We start from the raw sequence: 22,603 nt of genomic DNA on the forward strand, positions 1-22,603 counted from the left end.
TTTTGGAACCAAAAAACTGTCTTTCCAGCAGCCAACTATTTCAATGTTTACAAAACTTACTGCTATGCTAACTTCCTTTTTCACTTTAAAACCTATACTTTAATTTAGTATAGCACCAAAATGAGCTTTAAAACGTACAAAGCTATTCTGAAAGTATAATTTGTGAGTGTGTTTACGTGGAAGAAAATGAACAATGGAAGGCCACAGATTCAAAAAACTTACCACATAGAAGTGCTGTTTATGCAGCCAAAAATCCAACTATTTGTATCCTGTTGATTAATGACACAAGCAAAGCACACTAAGTGAAGTGGAAAATAATTATGCAAAATAGACATCTTCGATGTTTTACTGTTGCCTGATAGGGCCAGTAGGCACAACAACAATATAAAATAGCAACTTGATATTTAGGAATGTATCCGAGATGGTCTAAAAGTCAAACAGGTCAAGGGTAGGCAAAGAAGTCTACAGTCAACAAGACAGGGAAGCAAGTAACCTAGAGTAGCAATGTGAGACAGAGGAACCCAATGGGCACCTCTCCACAGCACATTACCTAAGCATTTCTAATTAAAAAATATATGCTTTATTTATTTTAGAGAGAGAGGAAGGGAAAGGGAGAGAAACAGATATGAGAGGCACGGATTAGCTGCCTCCTGCATGCTCCCTACTGGAGATTGAGCCCAAACCCAGGCAGGTGCCCTGACTGGGAATTGAACCAGCGACCTTTGGGTGCATGGGATGATGCTCAACCAACTGAGTTGCACGGGCCTGGGCAAGCGTTTCTAATGTGTGAACCAATACCTTGAGTTTGGCAATGTTCACAGTTTAATTATGGAGTTACAAAGTAAGTTTCCTACATTTTAACAAAAACAGAAAAATGAACAAGTAGACGTGGACTTTTATACAAAAATAAAATTAAAAAATCCAAAAAAGAGCCAAGTAATTAAAAAATAACAATTAATCGAAGTATAGCCTTTAGTTTATCATTTGAGTTCTTATTTGACTACCAAACAGATAACTTCTACGCAGCTGAGAATGTGTTTGGATTGAAACATAATCCAAGACTGAGGCTAGTTGCTACTTTGTCAGTGCAGCACGGAAATACGGCAATGATGATGGTGATTTTTTAACTATATTATGGATTTAGCTTCAGTCATTTAAGAGAATTCTGACCTAAGATCACTCTAACTTTTAAGGAAGTAGTAAGAGCAATGCTTCAAGACTACTGAAATGATCCAACTACTGAAATCCTACCAGGGCATAAGGTAATGAGAAACACTGCTCAGACGGCCACATAAATTCTTCCTTAGTATACACATAGGACAATAAAAAAAAATCAATCCTTTCATTAAACTAATATTTATAATTTATAAAGTCCATTCTAGGGCCAAGGAATTGTGCCCTTAAGGAAAAGGATGAATCAGGCAGACATGGTCTTTGCTCTCATGAAACTTAAATAAAAATTTAAGACGTTTTTCCAAGAATACAGAAAAGAAAGCTGAAAGGAAACAAACAAAAAGTAATATGGTATTTTTCTGCTCTCTACTCCTGGCAAAATGCTGCCTACAATATCAGCTGCCTATGCTTCTCAGAACCCTAATGTGCCTTTTATTTTTTTAAAATATATTTTATTGATTTTTTTTTTACAGAGAGGAAGGGAGAGGGATAGAAAGTTAGAAACATCGGTGAGAGAGAAACATCGATCAGCTGCCTCCTGTACATCTCCTACTGGGGATGTGCCCACAACCAAGGTACATGCCCTTGACCGGAATCGAACCTGGGACCTTTCAGTCCGTAGGCCGATGCTCTATCCACTGAGCCAAACCAGTTAGGGCTAATGTGCCCTTTTAAAGCAAGGCAACAAAACCGATCTGCACAGCCTGGACGAAGAACATCTAGAAGCCTCTCAATAGCCAGCCCACTTTCATCCTGGGTTTTTGCAGCTAATAAGGGAGCGTGTCCTCAAAAATAGCCCTCATTATGAAGATTGCCAATAGACCACACCACTCATCTCATTCCATGTATAGGGAATTCTGACTCCTTCATCAATGAATTGAATAAATATTATTCAAGCCCACCCTAAAACACCATTTTTATACAGCCTAGAAAGTGTCCAGAGAACAATTTCAGGTTATCTAGTAAACATCCCTAACTAATTACAAAAACTGTATAAATCAGCTTAGAAAAAGTCACTCAGGAATTGCTGACTAACTCCAGGAAGTAGAAAGAAAAGAAAATGCCACTAGATCATAAAATGTATAGTTCTTTTAAAAAAATCTGTCCGCAGCAAAATCATTAGGTGAAAGACTGATTGGGAACTTCACGGTGGACAGAGCATACTGATACCACCTAAGTCCCCAACCAGCTAGGATATGCCTCCCAGTTCCACTTGTAAAACATTCTTACCATACACAATTAATCAGAGTCTAATCAAGATTCTAGATCAGCGGTTCTCAACCGTCTGGCCCTTTAAATACAGTTCCTCATGTTGTGACCCAACCATAAAATTATTTTCGTTGCTACTTCATAACTGTAATGTTGCTACTGTTATGAATCGTCATGTAAATATCTGATATGCAGGATGGTCTTAGGCGACCCCTGTGAAAGGGTCGTTGGACCGCCAAAGGGGTCGCGACCCACAGGTTGAGAACCGCTGCTCTAGATCTAACTACCAGTTTACAGAAAACAGGAGGGGTGGGAATACATGGTAAAAGGTACCACAAGAATACAATCGGCTAAACCCACAATGTAGGGAATTTATAGAGCCCACAGCCTTTCTTGAATAAATAAATGGAAAGAAAAAGGGGCTGTTACAAAAGAGACTGAAGATCCATGAATCAAATGCAATATATGGACTTCAGATTCTGATTCAAATAAATCAACTTAAAGAGTAAAACCATCTTTTCTAAAGGCTTTATTCTGTATCAAAGTGCAGCATCTACCAACTCAGTGATATATTAGATCCTGGTATATTATCAGCTACAGAAACATTTGGATGAATACTTTTCAATAAAAAAAACTCTTCTCCAAATATTTTTCAACGAATTAGATTTAGTAATAGTGCATAGCTAAGGTAGAGATCTACTAGATATTTGGTGAATTTGAAAAATGAGCAGTTAGCCTTTTAAATTTACACAGAATGTACCAATCATCTTACCAGCATGGTGCTCTGACAATAGGCATGAGTGTAGATTTTCCTATGATTTGCAAGAGGAAATGTAAAATATATTTTATCAGATTCCTGAAAAAAAAAGGAAAAACACAATAAAACGATCATAAAAATGGATACTTTCATCATTCAAAACTCCAGCTAAAGGTGATCAGTAATTATTCAATTATTCCTGGTAGTGTTGAAGACCAATATTCTAGGAGTGGGAAGAAGAGACAGCTGTAAGATAGAGAGATCAGGTATAAACCCTGTAGTCCTGAAATCTGTCTTAAAAGCATCAGTATGAATGCATGTGTTCTGTTTTGGTTCGGTTTTTGGCCTTATGATGAAGCTAAAATACCTTTCTTAGCTCTGTCCACTGAAAAGCCTAGAAATGCTAACCCACCAGCCATAAGTATTGCTACTGCCCTGATTACGGATTTTAGGTGCCATTTCCCAAATATTGGGAGACTTCCTTCGAGAAAAAAGCTGATTCAAGGTCTGGGGCAGGGGATATACAAAACAGGCTGCAATGTCTTCTCATACCAGATAGATAGTGAGAAAACTACCAACGGCAAATAAAGAGCAGCTATATGGAAAGATTCTAGAACCGAACTTGAAATGGCTACAATGGTCAAAGATAGAACAATTTTAATATTTTAGTTTATGCTTAAATACATGAGTTTGTAATAATATTAGGGAGGAAAAAAACCCCAAAACCTCTTTCAGTCACTGTCTGTGAACCAACTCACTATTCTGAAAACGAGTACAGTGGGGCCTTGACTTACGAGTGTCCCGACTAATGAGTTTTTCGAAATACGAGCCGTCTCTCGGCCGATTTTTTGCTTTGAGTTGTGAGCTAAAATTCGGGTTACGAGCCAGCTTCAGATACCCCACTGCTAGTTGGCGCAGCGAACGTCACAGTGAACGCCACAACATCAGCCCAGCATCACGTGTCTCACTCGTTCACTTTAAGATTTGACATACAAGTAATTTGAGTTACGAGCTCCGTCACGGAACGAATTAAACTCGTAAGTCAAGGCCCCACTGTAAATATAAGATCCAAAGGTCTACGTGATTAACATTTTTTCCTTTACGATGTGTTCCATTTTTGATAAATTTACTAGATGAGTTTTTCTATACAGTATTCCAATTAATAAATGAAGAAGAAATGATCAAATTGGAGTATCATCATTTTTGCATCCCTCTACATGAACTGACAGTAGGCATTATTCCTCAATACTAGTAGCTGCTAATATAAAAAAAAAAAAGCCAGACAGTCTCGCAAAACAAACACTTGAATCTGATCGAGCATCTAGACCCAACTACTAAGTCCCAGGAAAAGAGAAGGCAAAGGAACATGTTGAATGACACTACAGCAATGCAATCAGAAAAGACTGTGAAACTTCATCAAACTAGGACAAATGACTTGCTTTTTTCAACAAATAAACTGCAAGAGGAAAAAAAGGTGGTGAAGTAAGTATTAGAGATTAAAAGAATAAGAGATATATAAGTATTACTATATGTGGACCTTGTTTGTATTCTGATTTAAACAAATTGAAAATAAAAATAATTTAAAAATTTGACAGTTATAAAATTGAAAAACTGCACACCAATTAGATACTTATTAATTAAACATTATTACTTAAATTGTTTTACTGTGGCAAAATGATATGTGGTTATCTTTTTTAAAGAGACGTTAGCAGTCAAAGATAACTACTAAACTTATTTTAAGTAAAGGAAAAACCCCTGGCGGTATACTTACATTGTAAGCCACGTAGGTCCACTTTGACACTTTGACTGGAACCCACAGCGGCGTCACTAAGGGAAAGGAAATTCATTTGTTTAGCTTGGTTTTTTTTATATTAAATAATTTCTTTTATTAAATACTGGTGAAATATTTCTCAATCAGCAGTTTTTGAAAAAGTGGTTTCCTGAAGACTGGCTATTTTAAATTGGAAAATCTAGTGAGATAGTCCCTATGTGCTCATTACTAACTAGCGTTCACATCAAATAAAGCACTTTAAATCGACTTGGTGTCTTTAACTCTAAGGAAGTATCAACCAAAGAAAGTCAATATTTCATTTCCCAAACAAGACAAATAATTAAGTACGGTATGACAGGTATTACATATAAAAGCAAAATTTACCAGCTAAAGATATGCCTGTGAATCCAAAAGAAGGTTGACGAAGAATGACTGATACTGAGAAACTAAGCACAGTACTTATTTTATGTGATTGTCAGGAGACCAGAGACACTGAACTGTATCTTTAAACATTTTCTACTTGTTATGCTATTTTCAGGACAACATTTTTTTTTCCACCAGCCACATCTTATAAATTGCTTTTCTACTTTTTCCCTTCCCTAACCAACAACCTCTTAAGAAACCATCTTAGAGACATGAATAAAATATAACAGGATTACAGTACCTGAAGTATCATAGTTTGAAAGATTTTGTCTGCTAATAACAAATTTACCTAAGAATCATAATTAAAGCTCTACTTACAATTTAAAAATATTAAAACCACTAACCTGTTAAGTCAGAAATTATTGCTGGTTTTTCCTCAAAGTGTTTTGCTGGGTGTCTTATAAAGTGGTGATTCAAAACCGACAATTTCTTCTTGGGGTTTTGAGTTATCTAGAGAGAACATGGATGCATTCTGTACCCTTTCATATCCTGGTGATAATTCAATGACACTTTGCTTCGAGTAACAATGCTAAGAGCCAACAGTCACTTACTTCCTGTTCTACGTGCTTAACACGTTAGCGCTCTATAGGAGACCATAACCTTCTTATCTGTATTTTAAATGTGAGGAAGTGAAAGCACAGAGAAATAAAGGTACGGCTCAAGGTCACGCTCCCGAGGAGAGCTTGGACCAGTGCTCAAACACAGGCCAGGCCCGCTGGCCCACAGCCCACGCTTTTAACCATTATGCAATCGTGCTCTCCAACAACAGACGAGGATAAAACACATTAACATGTTCAGAACCGGAAGGGAACGCCAGGGGTCCTCCAGCCCAGTGAACCCAACCCACTAGCTTCCCAATGCAGACCAGCGCCAATCTCACAACACAGAAATCAAGTGGTCACTAGAGAAAATACAACTGTTCTCCCTTGGAAATCCCTTCCACTCTGTTCTACCGACTTCCCCTGCGTCAAAACATCCTATGTTTCATGAAACGAAAATGCAAGCAGACAACAGGATTTTTCCTGTTGTTTTAAAATATCCCAGCACGATAAAATGTCGGCAACTTTAGATCGGCCCCTCCCCTGAAGAAAATGTACTGGGGTATAAAATTCCTCTGGAATCTACCGCTATTCAATTCTCCAGCTAGGGCCCCGAGGCCCCGACAGGGAAGTGATTCTCTCAGCAACCACACAGTGACCGGATGATGAAGAAATGTCGGCGAGGACCCAGGTCTACTACATCTGCTCAGTCCCTTAGAAGGCACCCGGTATTTGCTTTAACATTTCTAACTCAGTCCTTTCCCAAATACTACGTTCCAGTTGTAACAATTCTTACCAGGAGCATGTCCTGCCCTGTTCAGAGCAAGTATCTGACTCCTTGGTGCTTTGACATATTAGGTTGGGGGACAGTCCTTCAGAAAATTAAAGACTGTGATGTCCCTCATCCAAATAAAACATTTCTTCTACAGATTAGACAACTTCAAAAACATCAAGTGTCTTTCACAGAACTGCTTCAGATCCCTCTCCACTCTGCCTGCCTTCCTTCCCTGGATAAACTCAAGTTTGTTAATGTCCCCCCTTAAAACAGGATGTACAAAACAGAATATAAGTCTCTCGGAATTGTATGACTAGCCTGGAGGAAAGAGGAATTTAACTTCATTGATGCAAACTCTATACGTCAATCAATTCAGTCTGATACAAAATTAGTTTTGTTTTTTTAAAGCAGCCACATCTGACTGCAATCAATTAAAGCCACAGGTCTTTCAACCAAAATTTCAGTTAAGTCATCTCTCCCATCCTTATTCTCTCTCTAGAAGATCCATCCACTCACATTCTCAGCTCTGATGTTTATGCTGATGACCATCAAAAATGACACTAACTCTGATTCCTGGGGACCTCATGTTTGGGGATGATTATGGCGTGAGTTCTAGTTTCCCTGCTTTTCCTCCTAGATTACATGCTACCTGATTAGCAATCATATCCTAACATTTTAGTGTCTAACACAGCCGTGGGCAAACTACGGCCCGCGGGCGGGATCCGGCCCGTTTGAAATGAATAAAATTAAAAAAAAAAAAGACCGTACCCTTTTATGTAATGATGTTTACTTTGACTTTATATTATTTCACACAAACACTCCATCCATGCTTTTGTTCCGGCACATGCTTCCTGATTAGCAATCATATCCTAACATTTTACTGTCTAACATGTAGTCCAGTCCATTATATATAATGAGTTTGTGAAACAGAACTCAGTTTCATTATATTTTGATTCTTAGCACTATTTGTTATCAAAAACTTCTCATTTGTCCTTAAAATGTGTCTATAATATACTTGTCCTTACAGAATTATAATTTATTATACACTAGTATTAGAGTTTTCTCATCTTAGAATTTAATGGAACACAAGATTTGATTTATTCAACTGTAGATCCTTGGATCCTATCAGAAAGGTAAAGATGCTTTCCAAGAAAAGTTAAACAAAAATGTCTAATAGGATAGATCATGAGATCTATAATACATTACTAAAAAGGACAAAATAGCTAGTAGTAAGTATTTCCCTTAATTAAAGCTAAAAGACTATATATAAAAATTTAAACAGTAAAGGAGAAGAACTGGGGGAAGATTTAAGGAATCTGTCATTTTTCATTTTCATTGCATTCTTTTAAAAACTTTTACTGAATTTACTTGGGGGGGGGCATTGGTTAAAGATGACATATGTTTCAAGTGTACAATTCTATAATACATTTTCTGCATAATGTATTGTGTGCTCACCACCTAAAGTCAAGTCTCCTTCCATCACAATGTATCCCCCTCACCCTCTTCTACCTCTCCCACCCTCTTTTTCCTCCATTGCATTCTATTAATTATTATTAGTGGTCAAAGTATTATCAGATAAAAATAGAGGTATTCCCATTTTGAAAGTCATTATAAGTCATCATAAGGTGTAGGCTTCTAGTTGCATCGAAGTATAAAATGTATTAACTTCACCACTGCTGCAACCAAGCTCTCACTTTACTGAAATCATTGCTAGTTTAAGAATACATACTTGTTTAGTGTCAGCATCAATCAGATCAAAGAATGCTCGAATTGTAGTCAACTGCAACTGTTTACACCTAAAGAATAAGATGTGTTACAAAGGAAACTTTCTTTAGAAATATGCTTTTGATACAAACACACATAATTCCATTATTTAATCAAATATCTGTGGTTCCTTTAGTGCTGTAAACGCCAAAATTATTTAATAAATCATTATTATCAATCACATATCTTAAAGTTGAAACAATAAAAATGAAGCGAATTAAATCTTCCTGGATGTCTGACAGTAGACCTGTTTGGGTCCCTCCATCTCCCCCACATTTCCTTGTCTGCACAGCTATAGGTGTCCTCTACCCATGTTCACATGCCTGCACTGGCTGGTTCTTGCAGATGCCACTGACCACAGAGCTGGAGGAAGGTGAAAAAGAGGATCTTTAAGCCAAAACACAGAGAGATAAGATCCTAGGGTCTAGGTCAAGCATGTGAAACTCACATGGGGCCCACAACGAATATTTTTGCGGCCCAGCCAATATAACGGTATGTGAGAAGCGTTTTAACGGGACTTTTACAATATCCTGTTATACATAATTATCAATAACGAACTACATCATCCGCTAATGACTGATTACTATAATTGTGTTGCATTCATTTCCCTCACGTGCCTCACATGCAGGCACACCATTTCTCTCCACTAACACTAGCAGCGAATATTCTAGCAGCCGATGGCCACATCATTAGTCTTGTACTGACTTGTTTGGTGTGCACAACAGGAAATATTTCGCTTTTGGAGAACAAGAAAAATAGGTTTATTTGCGTTACGCTTATTAATTTGTGCAGTTATTCAGCATCTGGTAAGTTAATGTTCAAGAAAAAATATTAATTTTCATTAAAATTTTCTATTATTTTATGTTAACGATGACTCATTTATTTCAGCCCTTTATAATCAGTATGTCTCTATCGAAATAAACCTACGTTTCTATAAAAATTGAAGCTTTTGTTTTTTTGCGGCCCACATACACTTACACCTTGTTTATTTGGCCCATGTTAGCCTTTGAGTTTGACATGCTTGGTCTAGGCCAGTGGTCGGCAAACCGTGGCTCGCAAGCCACATGCGGCTCTTTGGCCCCTTGAGTGTGGCTCTTCCACAAAATACCACATGCAGGCACGCACGTACAGTGCGATTGAAACTTTGTGGCCCATGCGCAGAAATCGGTTTTCGGCCTGGGCGAGTCTATTTTGAAGAAGTGGTGTTAGAACAAGTGGGGGTATGTTCGCTGAGGTCGACCCCTCAGATTGAGGATGTTTTTAGCAAAGGCCAGCTTAGGAGTACCCTAATTAAGTTAATAACAATATACCTACCTATATAGTTTAAGTTTAAAAAATTTGGCTCTCAAAAGAAATTTCAATCGTTGTACTGTTGATATTTGGCTCTGCTGACTAATGAGTTTGCTGACCACTGGACTAGGTATTTCTTGACCTATATTTAATCTCTTTCTTTATTAGGTTAAGGGTAAATCTAATTCCTGCTTGGTGTTCCATGTGCTACTCTAGAACAACCAATGCTGCACCCATCAAGTCCCTGAGTCTGGTGACTGGCCGAGAGCTCCGATGTCCTACAAGTACCTTTGATTCTGCCCAAATATGACAAACTAAAATTTTGATATTTGACGCTAGCTTCATTTGAGACATGCTACTGGTTCTGAGATGATGACCTCGGTTGTCAAGGAAACCCTGGTCACACTGAGACAAGAGCCAAGTTTAGAGTTCTAAGCCCCTAAATTAACCTGTCTCCCAAATCTATTTATGGATAAAGCTCTAAGAACGTTAACAAACTAATCAATGCACCGCTGAGAAAAGAGGACCACCACAAGCCATCAGAGTAAGGTACACGACATACCACACAATGGAGAGGTGATCTGTGGAGACCCAGGTCTTAGGCACTGCTGAGCTCTGAAAGGAAAGAAACAAAAAATCAAACTTAAGAAAAGCACATTCCTTATCCTCCAAAAAGCTTGAGATTCTTACAAGCTTATATTTAGAAACATGTAGCATTAGTTTCACTAGGTTATGATGCACAGACATTTTTAAATTATGCATTCTTTGTAAAAGATGAACCAAAAATATTAAGATATTTCCCTGTCATTACTGCTTAGTCACACTTACATTATCCTTTAAAAATTATTAAAGCATCCAGATTCCTTTCTGAGTTTAACGCCTAACTTTTTTTTACTCTAACAAGAGGCCGAATTTATGATTCTTTAAAAATCCTAGTTTATGGGTAAATTACAATAGATATCTTAGTAATTTTAGCTCTGACTAGATTACCACTTGGTAAAGTCTAAGATGTTACTGCTTAATCAGAGTGTGCCTGAGAAATGCTTAAGCCTGGAGAGGTTTTCCAAAAGACGTATGTCTGATCACAGTACCAAAACTACCCAAACAGACTCTCACAAGTGGGGTCCAGACCTATTTATATTGGAAAATTCACTAGCTGAATTTTTACTAACTAGAGAGACAAGGGCAAAGGCTCCTAAAAATGTACTATTTGCAGAAGGCTTTCTGACAATGCCATAACACCCTCCAATCAGGCACTGAAGTGGGAGGAATCTATACTATCAGCTTACTTGTTGAACCTAATAAAACATTAGGTATCTTACTCAGGAATTCCTGCTGGCAGCTTACGTAACACGTTAAGACAACCAGAGTTCACTGTAGTTCTAGGATGATGCTAGGAGGTGCTCAGTCGAGTAAGAACTCACAGTAGACAGCACTTAGCACTCCCAAGAACATACAACGGGCTCGCGTCAGTGCTGGAGTTGGAAAAGGGGAAGGCCACACCAACAAGAAAGGTGTGTGTTCATGATCTCGTTGAAAACTTCTGAATGTCTACCAAAACCCATTCCTGCCTTCTTGCACAGCTGGCTAGACTACCTCTTGGCCTCTCTCACTTTAGGGTGCGACTAACTTTTCTCTGATAGTATGTGAACAGGAGTGATGTGTGCCATGCCCAGGCCTGACTGCTCCTCTTCCCCCTTCTCGTGGGTAGAAATAGTAACAATGAGAGCAGCCTCAAAAGTAAAACCTTCAGGCAGGGGGTGCTACCGTCAGCCCAGGTCCCTTAGGAGGCTGGTGCTACGGGTTCTGAACACCACGCACCAACTTAAATACACACCGAGGGCAGTTCTGTGAGTAAAATGTAAACCTCTACCGTGTGTACGTGCCATCCATCCCTGCGTGAGTATACAGCTGTGCTCTCAAACTTCAGTCATTTTTCTAGCCCCAGTGGATGTAAATGCCACTTAACCATTCTTGAGATAATCATTAAAACACTGTTATGTCTTCATAATTGTTTTTTAAGTGAACATACTTTAAAACGTGAAAGACCCTAGACCAGCGATTCTCAACCTGTGGGTCGTGACCCCTTTGGGGGTTGAACGACCCTTTCACAGGGGTCGCCTAAGACCATCGGAAAACACATATATAATTACATATTGTTTTTGTGATTAATCACTATGCTTTAATTATGTTCAATTTGTAACAATGAAAATACATCCTGCATATCAGATATTTACATTACGATTCATAACAGTAGCAAAATTACAGTTATGAAGTAGCAACAAAAATAATTTTATGGTTGGGGGTCACCACAACATGAGGAACTGTATTAAAGGGTCGCGGCATTAGGAAGGTTGAGAACCACCGATCTAAATATTTCAGATTTTGTGGTCTCTACACTGGAGTTGTAAACAACCATAACATGGGCAGAATTCACCATAAGAGTGGTGTGTGAAGTGCTATGATATTTCACCAAAGTTCTTTTAAAAATAAGCTGCAGGATGTGGTATCAATACAGCACCATGGGTCAGACCAAGCCCAGGAAATAAGCTACATGATATGACTGACGACTACATCTGTGTTTTACAGAGTTGACATTTAATCTTTTGAGGGATTCCAGCAAACAACTGCCCAAAACATTTAACATCGAAATAAGATTCGTACCAATAATGAGGTTTGAGAGATTTACCAATTTTGTTCCAAAGCTACCATGGCTAAACCACAACTCCAGTTATAAGACCATGGAGGGTAACAGCAGATGAGCTTAATGATTTCTGTTCTAGGTATGGCAGGCACTCAGTAAATCCTGCTTCATGAACGCACAGCAATCTAAGGTAGAGCAAAGGGGATCTCCAAAGGGAACAGCCATGAAACAAAGCACCAGCTCCTCCAAAGCAAAAGGAACTATGGATGTTTGTAGAAACTAAGTTCTAGTTGAAGATGATATATATATATATATACATATATATGTGTATATATATGAGTTAAGATCTTAACTGAAGACTTTAAGGTTTAAAAATACAAGAAATAATGTTAAGTCCTAAAAGGAAACTTGAACTCACTTTACAGAGGCTACGTGTCCCAGTTAAAGACCATATACTTGATGTCCTAGCAGGGAAGAATAACCAGCAAATGAATTAATCAGGGTTCTGTTTACACTGCCAAAGCTAATTTTTTAATTTTAGAATGGGTGAAATTTCATTCAAGCTTAGCAATCCAGAGTATGTGATATGTTTACTATTCCACTACCACCGCAAACAGCATAGCACTCATATAACAGAGGCCCTGGGACATCAGTCCCCACTTTCTTAAACTCACAACTCTCATCAATGCACGGGCTCTTATTTTGAACAAGATGCAATTATTTCTCATAAATAAGCGTTCTTTTCATAAAGTCTCTAAGGTCACTTTTAGTTTCTATGGACATAGGCATCCATGCCTCTGCCTTCCCAACATGTCATATTTATCCATTCATCTTCTCTGCCCCGCCCCCCACGCACACGTGGGCGCGCGCACACACACACACACACACACACACACCAGGCATCCATGCCTCTGCCTTCCCAACATGTCATATTCATCCATTCATCTTCTCTGCCCGCCACCCCCCTCACACACACACACACACACACACGAGCACCATGGCAGCACTACGCCAACCCAACAGTCATTTCCAAGCAGCAACAGGTTACTTCTCCATTCATGCCCCACTGTGTTCACCATGCCACTATTTCAGTAGAGTCTTTTAAAAAGATTACCACAACAGATAAGGCACTGGTATGATGGCTTAATTTTGGTAGAAAAGTCAGTCCGGAACGAACTTGGTAATCCCGGAATCCTCCAGCTACAGAAAGCGTGGTTAAATTTATGTGTCTAGCATTTAGAATCCAATAGTTGTTTACAGTCATATAAAAATCTGGTAGGAAAAAAGACACATTAAAAATTAGTGGCCATTCCCTGCAACAAGATACACTGTTATATTCATTATATATCTATAATATTAATATTAAACAGAACTTCTAAGCCATCTGAACTATAAATAAAAGTTTTACCACAATTAAGATAATGCAAATTTTTAAAGCGTAAAAAGTGGAGTAAATTTACTGATCGGGAAAAGAATTATTTCTTTCCAAATATTTTCTTCTATTCTCATAAAATTGCAACAAGCAGTGAAGATACTATTTGACTTTAATAAAAAGGTGAGACAGGCATTTAATTCTTAACCTGTGACACTATTTGATTACATGACAGCAATCATAAACTCGTACTGTTCATTTAAAATTCCCTGCAACATTATAGCATTATCCATAATTTTATTTCTTCTATTATAGCAGGGTATCTAAATTAAGAAGCAGTATCTTCTATAATAATAATAAAAGCGTAATATGCGAATTAGACCAGACAGCCAGACAAAGCTGGGACTGTGAGGGCTGAGCCCCTTGCACGAATTCTGTGCGCCGGGCCTCTAGTAGCATATAAAAGTTAAGAGCAGAGGGCCAGGAACAAGTTTACCAGGGTCAAGTACTAGCTCCATTATTTTCTTGCCACGTAACTTTGGGCAAAAACTTTATCTTGGACTTTTTTTTTTTCCTATCCATAAACATGGGGATAACAATGGTCCTACCTCAAAGGACTCTAAGGATTAAGTGACATAATAACACATCAGGTAAAGTCTTTAACACAATACCCAAACCATAGTAAGAGCTCAATAAATATTCACAATTCTACCTCACTGCATGCAGTGGTAGCAGAACTCTTTATGAAAAACAAGACATTCCTAGTATTTTACTTAAAAATAAAGCTTATTTTGAATAGAGTCCTGGCAAGTTAACAAAACACAGAAGTTTAAACAAACTTTAAGAGCCAGGGAGTCATCCTCAAGAATAACTGAGCGGAAGCCTACGTGCCCAGGGACCACCAGACCTGCCATCACGTTAAGGTGCCATCGACAGAGAAAACTCACAGCAGTTTCAACAATGAGCCGAAGCTGAAAGTCAGAGAGGCAGAGGTGGAGGTGATCTGCAACAGCTGCTTCCACATGGATGCACCGGTAGCGCTCTCTGAAGGGAGCAGCTGCAAGGATTCGTGTTAATCTAAAGGCCAGTCAGTGTTTATGTAACAGCACTCACCTGTAATGAACCGGTCTAAGGGCATCACGGGAGCCACATGAGGGGTGGCTTGTGTAATAAGAAGATTCAGCAGATCTTGTTTAAAATTTTTCAGTGTAAGCAATGCCCTTGCAACAAGGCCACCCATAGAATGACCAATTATCGCCACACTTTTTGGAGCAAATTCTTGACCCTATTTAAAAAAATAAATAAACAACACATAATTAAGAGTATCATAAAGACAATACTAAATACTTCTCTCTAAATATGAGCAATTTTATAGAAAAAACTAGAGGCCTGGTCAGGCACAGATTCATGCACTGGTGGGATCCCTCAGCCTGACCTGTGCACTCTCGCAATCTGGGACCCCTCAAGAGATGTTGGACTGCCGGTTTTGGCCTGGTCCCCGCAGGCAAGGCTGAGGGACCCCACTGGTGCACGAATTCGTGCACGGGGCCTCTAGTATGCATATAAGATCTTTGGTCTATCTCTTCCTCCGCTCCCACCTCTCCCCTTCCCTCTAAGATGCATCAGTCTGTTCCATGTTTCCATGCCTGTGTGTTGAGTGTCTGCCCCCTGGTGGTTAGTGCGTGGTATAGCTACCAGTCGAACAGTCGAAAGGTTGCTTAGGCTTTTATATACATAGATAAACTATTTATCTAACCTCCTATCATAAGATACAGAAACACATTTTCATATAATTAGTATGTACATACTATTTTGTGTTCTGCCAAACATTTTTTTAAAATATTTTTTTCTTTATTGATTTTTTACAGAGAGGAAGGGAGAGGGATAGAGAGTTAGAAACATCGATGAGAGAGAAACACTTATCAGCTGCCTCCTGCACACCTCCTACTGGGGATGTGCCCGCAACCAAGGTACATGCCCTTGACCGGACTCGAACCTGGGACCTTTCAGTCTGTAGGCCGACGTTCTATCCACTGAACCAAACTGGTCAGAGCTGTCAAACATTTTTAATAGCCATGCTTTGAATTTCTGAACCAAAATCAGAAAACTTGGGTCTAGCAAATCATGTTTCACTATTTGTTATATTGGATGTAAGAGTTGTAATTATATTTGGTGCATACCACAATATTAGATTTTATAGGGTCATTTATTAAAAATTAGAAATACCACAGAAAAGCTAGAAAAATTATGGTTGTCATAGCAATATACTACCACATCATATTGACACACCTCATCAAATCATTTCCCTATTATGCACCTGGGTTTAAAATAAACCAATGTTCCATAACATTTATTCACTGACATATTTTATTTCTTAAATAAGTATCCTATATAATAAAACCCTAATATGCAAACTGACCGAACAGCAGAACGACCGGCAGAACGACCCGTCACTATGACGTGCATTTATCACCGGGGGCAGACGCTCAATGCAGGAGCTGCCCCAGACGCTACTACATTGAGCGTCTGCCCCCCAAGAGGTGGTGGGGGGTAGGGCCGCCAGCCAAGGCGGGTGCCAGCAGATGGCCCTGATTGTTGGCCAGGCCTACGGATCCTATCCTATATATTGGGAACAGTCTCTTAGATTTAAAAATTAAAACCTGGCAAGGCTACTCTAACACTGAAAAAACAGGATGGTACAGCGATGACATGCATGGACTCTGGCTTGCACATTTTGTGGTCAGCCCTGATTCTGACACTTATAACTGTGTGACAAAGCCAATTACTTAACTTCTCTCTGCTTCAGTTTTTCCACCCATAAGATGGAAAAATGGTACTACTGCCTCAGAAGGATCATGTTATGTACTACTTTTTATAGTCAGGGCAAAAAAATGTAGCTGTTGATACAACAGCAAGATGCCTTTCACCTGTATGAAAAGTGTGGATGTTCCATAACATTTATTCACTGACATATTTTATTTCTTAAATAAGTATCCTATATAATAAAACCCTAATATGCAAACTGACCAAACAGCAGAACGACCGGCGGAACGACCTGTCACTATGACGTGCATTTATCATCAGGGGCAGACGCTCAATGCAGGAGCTGCCCCAGACGCTACTACATTGAGCGTCTGCCTCCTGAGAGGTGGTGGGGGGTAGGGCCGCCAGCCAAGGAGGGTGCCAGCAGATGGCCCTGATGGCTGGCCAGGCCTACGGACCCTATCCTATATATTGGGAACAGTCTCTTAGATTTAAATATTAAAACCTGGCAAGGCTACTCTAACACTGAAAAAACAGGATGGTACAGCGATGACATGCATGGACTCTGGCTTGCACATCTGGTGGTCAGCCCTGATTCTGACACTTATAACTGTGTGACAAAGCCAATTACTTAACTTCTCTCTGCTTCAGTTTTTCCACCCATAAGATGGAAAAATGGTACTACTGCCTCAGAAGGATCATGTTATGTACTACTTTTTATAGTCAGGGCAAAAAAATGTAGCTGTTGATACAACAGCAAGATGCCTTTCACCTGTATGAAAAGTGTGGTCACTGGTGCATGCAGCATCCCGGATTGCGAGAGGGATGTCGACTGCCAGTTTAGGCCCAACATTCTCCGAGGGGTCCCGGATTGCAAGAGGATGCAGCTGGGCTAAGGGACACCCTCCCCCGGCCCCTGCACGAATTTCGTGCACCAGGCCTCTAGTCCCATTTAAAAAAATTTCTTCTGTCTCCACACCAGTATCCTGTTCTACAACCAAACTTTTGCTCATCGTCCTCCATACCAATCCTTCCTGAGAGGTGGTGGGGGGTAGGGCCGCCAGCCAAGGAGGGTGCCAGCAGATGGCCCTGATGGCTGGCCAGGCCTACGGACCCTATCCTATATATTGGGAACAGTCTCTTAGATTTAAATATTAAAACCTGGCAAGGCTACTCTAACACTGAAAAAACAGGATGGTACAGCGATGACATGCATGGACTCTGGCTTGCACATCTGGTGGTCAGCCCTGATTCTGACACTTATAACTGTGTGACAAAGCCAATTACTTAACTTCTCTCTGCTTCAGTTTTTCCACCCATAAGATGGAAAAATGGTACTACTGCCTCAGAAGGATCATGTTATGTACTACTTTTTATAGTCAGGGCAAAAAAATGTAGCTGTTGATACAACAGCAAGATGCCTTTCACCTGTATGAAAAGTGTGGTCACTGGTGCATGCAGCATCCCGGATTGCGAGAGGGATGTCGACTGCCAGTTTAGGCCCAACATTCTCCGAGGGGTCCCGGATTGCAAGAGGATGCAGCTGGGCTAAGGGACACCCTCCCCCGGCCCCTGCACGAATTTCGTGCACCAGGCCTCTAGTCCTATTGAAAAAAATTTCTTCTGTCTCCACACCAGTATCCTGTTCTACAACCAAACTTTTGCTCAAAAAATTCTTCTGTCTCCACACCAGTATCCTGTTCTACAACCAAACTTTTGCTCATCGTCCTCCATACCAATCCTTCATCTATGCTTTCTCTCCTGTTCGTCTGAATAAATGGGCCTTGTGCAGAAAACGGCTAACACAGTAGGCCTGAAACTGCTATCCTTAGAATGGATGGCATTAAGTTTGGCTCTGCTCTGCAATCTGGGACCTTAGATTTTGGGAGGGTTCCCATCATTCCCTAAATGACAAAAATGGCTCACCATGCCAAAACTGTGCAAACAATATCCTTTATGCTGATCACTACTGCCCTCTGGGTGGGGTTTTGGAACGTGGTGGGCATAGGATGTTTATATAACCAGCCCCCAAATAAAACTCTTGAGCAGTGAATCTCTATTGAGCTGCTCTCAGAGACAACATCCTCAGCCATGTGCTTTCTGGGGTCACTTGAATGCCCAATGTGTTCAATAGGTCTTTCCGCTCTAGCTGGTCAGAACTCCTATTCCCACACCAGGTGGCCTCTGAAATCTCAATTCCACTCACGATTCCCCAGCAGCTGTTTCCTGCCAGGACTTGCACTGGGGCACACCAAGGGAAGAAGTGGCTCTCCCAGGTACGTAGCTGTATTTTACCTCTGACACTGTTTAGAACTGCTGGCACAGAATGAGTGTCAGCCTGTTTTACTGCTCTTTTAAACTGCACCTTAGGTGGACACACCCTATCGCTTCCTCCTTGGTATGCCACTGCCTGGTACTACTTCTTGACCTGTGCATACACAGCGTAGCATTCAGAGATCGAAAAAGGCAAATTTCTAGAGCGCCTATCTCTACCTAATTTTCTTCTTTCCCACAACGCTGATCAGAAATCTCGCCAATTTTTCAGTAGCCCCCAAATTCCAGTCTCTGCCTTCTTTGGCTCAGCGATACCATGTGCTGGTTTGATCTCCACCTGCTTGCCCTGTGACCTAGAAAATGTTTCCAGGCAGAAAGCCAGAGCAGTTATGGAACTCGCTTCACACGGTACCTTTCCTTCAGAGATCATAGACCTTTACTGCTTGTGGTTGTCCAAACCCTGAAAGCACATACTTCAGCTATCTTGACTAGCTTTAGAGTTGGTTGCAAAAGGAAGTGGTCTTCCTAGTACCAGCTGTGCAGTGATAACTAGAAACAGAAACTCGTACTAAGGGTTTCTGGAAATACCCTGCACTCCTCATTTATAATACTTAAAAGAATTCCCCCCCTAAGTTCACAGGAAAGGCTTCTTGTCAATTCAATTTAAACTTTAAAAACCACCAATGAATTCAAAACCACCCATGAACATAAACAAATGATTTACAATATGCTGAGTGCCTCTGAAAAGGAAAGATGCTAGCAGGCTGATCACGACTGACTTGCGAGCTTCTCTCTTACCTTGTAGAGTTTGAGAATTGCTTTAATGCACTCATGCACGAACTTGGTCTGCTTCTGAAGACTTCCCCCATACAGTGCCACCAGTTCTTCATTGAAGTTCACACTGAAGAAGTCAAAGTGGTACTTGAAGTCGATGTCTTCCGCTTTTCTCAGTGCAATGGAGCCGATGGACCGCACTGCACAGGGAAGGGGTAAAGTGCACATTAAACAAGGATTTTTGTGCTATAATAACGGTTTTGGAGTTTTTCGAGCTTCTGTCTCTTCTGTGGAGCTTAAGGCGAGTGTGAGTGAAACCGTGCTCAGGCCCTTTAAGAGGACGCCTGCGTCTACAGCAGCCTTCCGTCTCCCCTGAACTGAGTCCCTGATGCTTTTCACAGCGAGGGACTGTGGGGACTCTTTATGGCACTGGTGCTCCAGGCAGGGGAGCCTGGAGTGGGGCTGGGACCCCCTGCTCCTCCTCAGGGGGGACATCTGCAGCTGAGCTATTCCTCCTCATTCTTAACTGCCACACGTGGGTGGGACCAGCCCATTTCGAATCTCTGCCCCTTCTACCAGTCTGTGTGACTTCTTCTTTACATCTGTTATAGGAGTTCTGATCAGCTAGTCTTCAGGTGGCTCTAAGGGTGGTGGTTCTATAATTCAGCTGTAATTCTGATGCGGTCATGAGAGGAGGCAAGCACATCATTTACCTACTCGGCCATATTGACCAGAAGCTAGAGCTCTGTAACTTAAAGCTCTGAGAGAAAGAAACCCGTCTCCTCTCTTGTTCAACATCACAGAAACCAGACTTACTTCGCTAGTCAACGCTTCAGGTTCTGTGCTCTGCACCCTCCATTCCCAATGCAAGCTTCTTTCTTCTGCTAATTCCTGAATCCCGGTATCATCTATTTATCCCACCCACTCCATCCCCTTTTTCTCCTTCTTACGTTTTGCAGAGCGGTCGTCAACATTCTTTTCTATGTATTTCTCACATCTGTTTTTCTAGACAAAATGTCCTATGTTTGCGTTTCCAGGATGCCCAGCAGAGGACTTAACAGAATATGTATCTGTTACTCTCTTCAACTGCATGTCATAGCTTTCAAAACTGACTGCTGAGACTTACCCTGCTTATAACTTCCGGCATTCCCGGGAAGAAAGAGAACGGGGATTCCCGTTAAAGGGAGGATTTTGTGTTCCTCAGCGTAGGATCCTTCTCCATAAAGATATAATTCATACGAAGGGTAGCGTTTTGCCAGTTTCTTTGGAAGTTCTATTTTCTACAGCAAAAATAACAAATAAATGAAATAAAAAATGCAATTTTACTTTAAAGCCAACTTTATTAATACAATTCAGCCACACCATACCCAATTCTGAATTACACAAATAGTGCAATATAAAACTATTACTGATGACAAAACTGAACTTAATGCACATGACAAACTTTAGTTTATTCATATGGAGAATTAGTCTTGAATTATGTGGGTTCTGAACCATGTGGTCTTCGGGAAATCATAAAATAGGACTATCTTAAATTCTAATGAAGATAAATTACTCAAAATAGCCACTGACAACAGAAAAACACTGGTAGATGTCAGCAAGTTACAGGGTAACATAATTGAAAATGCATTTAATTTAGTATCAGTGTCAATTATATTTAAACTTAGAAATGATGAAAGCTTCCCATTGCCAAATCAATTCTCTTCCACTACTTTAAACTGTATTGTGATGTCTCTCCTTTTACTCAGGCCCAACTACATATTCTGGCTGTTCCATCATTCCACAGAAAGCAAGTTTGTTTTATATAGTGCAGCTTACAATTCAGCCACACCATACCCAATTCTGAATTACACAAATAGTGCAATATAAAACTATTACTGATGACAAAACTGAACTTAATGCACATGACAAACTTTAGTTTATTCATATGGAGAATTAGTCTTGAATTATGTGGGTTCTGAACCACGTGGTCTTCGGGAAATCATAAAATAGGACTATCTTAAATTCTAATGAAGATAAATTACTCAAAATAGCCACTGACAACAGAAAAACACTGGTAGATGTCAGCAAGTTACAGGTTAACATAATTGAAAATGCATTTAATTTAGTATCAGTGTCAATTATATTTAAACTTAGAAATGATGAAAGCTTCCCATTGCCAAATCAATTCTCTTCCACTACTTTAAACTGTATTGTGATGTCTCTCCTTTTACTCAGGCCCAACTACATATTCTGGCTGTTCCATCATTCCACAGAAAGCAAGTTTGTTTTATATAGTGCAGCTTCCTGACCTCCCCACTTCATATGCTTTGATCTACCATGTGCTTAACAAATTAATCTGAACCTTACAGCTATGTCTCGGTCAAGACACGTACTCTCCTCGCACCATAAACATTCCAATGAATTAGCATCGGTTTCGGTTTTTGCAAGCCAGGTGCACGGGTCGTCAGCAAGCGCTAGCCTACTCTGCAGTTCATGTGATCGCACACCAAACGAGCCAGTAACTCCCATAACATTTTCCCCCACAAAATATAAATTAGGTCTTAATGTCATCCCCCAGAGCTAGGACCTATAAAAGTGGTAGTAAAGTGTAAACTCTTCTTCTGCTCCTTTTTTCAAGGAAAGAAACCATTACAACTGAAACCAGTTACTTTGAACACTAGATTTTATGTAGGTGACATCAAGAGCTTTAATGATCTAGCAATGCTACACATATGCTTGATAAAAACTTCAACTACTGAATGGATTTTTAAAACTAAATGATAATGACTGCTGTAAAAAACCAGAATTCTGATTATTCACACACACTCCTGAATAGTCCTTTGAGACGATTACCATACACAACCTGTGCCAACAACATCATGAAAACATCTTTAGAGAGAGTGAGCTTACTGGATAAGATACTAGCAACTTTTTATCTCCTCACATATTCAAAATAGAGAAGTGCAAACCCCACTATTTGCTTTATATATGTACATGTACTTATATAGTTCCCATACTGATTATGCACTGTACATAATAAAAAATGACATAATGTACTTTTTCTTTAGGTACACAAACCCCACTACTTGCTTT

At 39.9% G+C, this 22,603-nt stretch overlaps 1 protein-coding gene across 1 annotated transcript in view; it reads right to left on the reverse strand.

Moving 5' to 3' along the window:
* The window catches only part of PGAP1 (post-GPI attachment to proteins 1), a 52,383-nt gene extending 30,378 nt beyond the window's left edge, over positions 1-22,005 (reverse strand). The window contains exons 1-11 of the mRNA XM_014545559.1: positions 21,994-22,005; positions 20,655-20,808; positions 19,553-19,728; positions 14,831-15,002; positions 13,460-13,617; positions 10,264-10,316; positions 8,377-8,443; positions 5,678-5,783; positions 4,911-4,966; positions 3,155-3,238; positions 223-269 (exon numbers count right to left, since the gene is read on the reverse strand). Coding sequence (XP_014401045.1) covers positions 223-269; positions 3,155-3,238; positions 4,911-4,966; positions 5,678-5,783; positions 8,377-8,443; positions 10,264-10,316; positions 13,460-13,617; positions 14,831-15,002; positions 19,553-19,728; positions 20,655-20,808; positions 21,994-22,005 — 1,085 coding nt within the window. The remainder of the gene's footprint in view (positions 1-222; positions 270-3,154; positions 3,239-4,910; positions 4,967-5,677; positions 5,784-8,376; positions 8,444-10,263; positions 10,317-13,459; positions 13,618-14,830; positions 15,003-19,552; positions 19,729-20,654; positions 20,809-21,993) is intronic.
* Positions 22,006-22,603: the final 598 nt, after the last annotated feature.

The sequence above is a fragment of the Myotis brandtii genome, unplaced genomic scaffold (genome assembly GCF_000412655.1).
Source record: "Myotis brandtii unplaced genomic scaffold, ASM41265v1 scaffold412, whole genome shotgun sequence".
In the NCBI taxonomy this organism is placed as follows: Eukaryota; Metazoa; Chordata; class Mammalia; order Chiroptera; family Vespertilionidae; genus Myotis; species Myotis brandtii.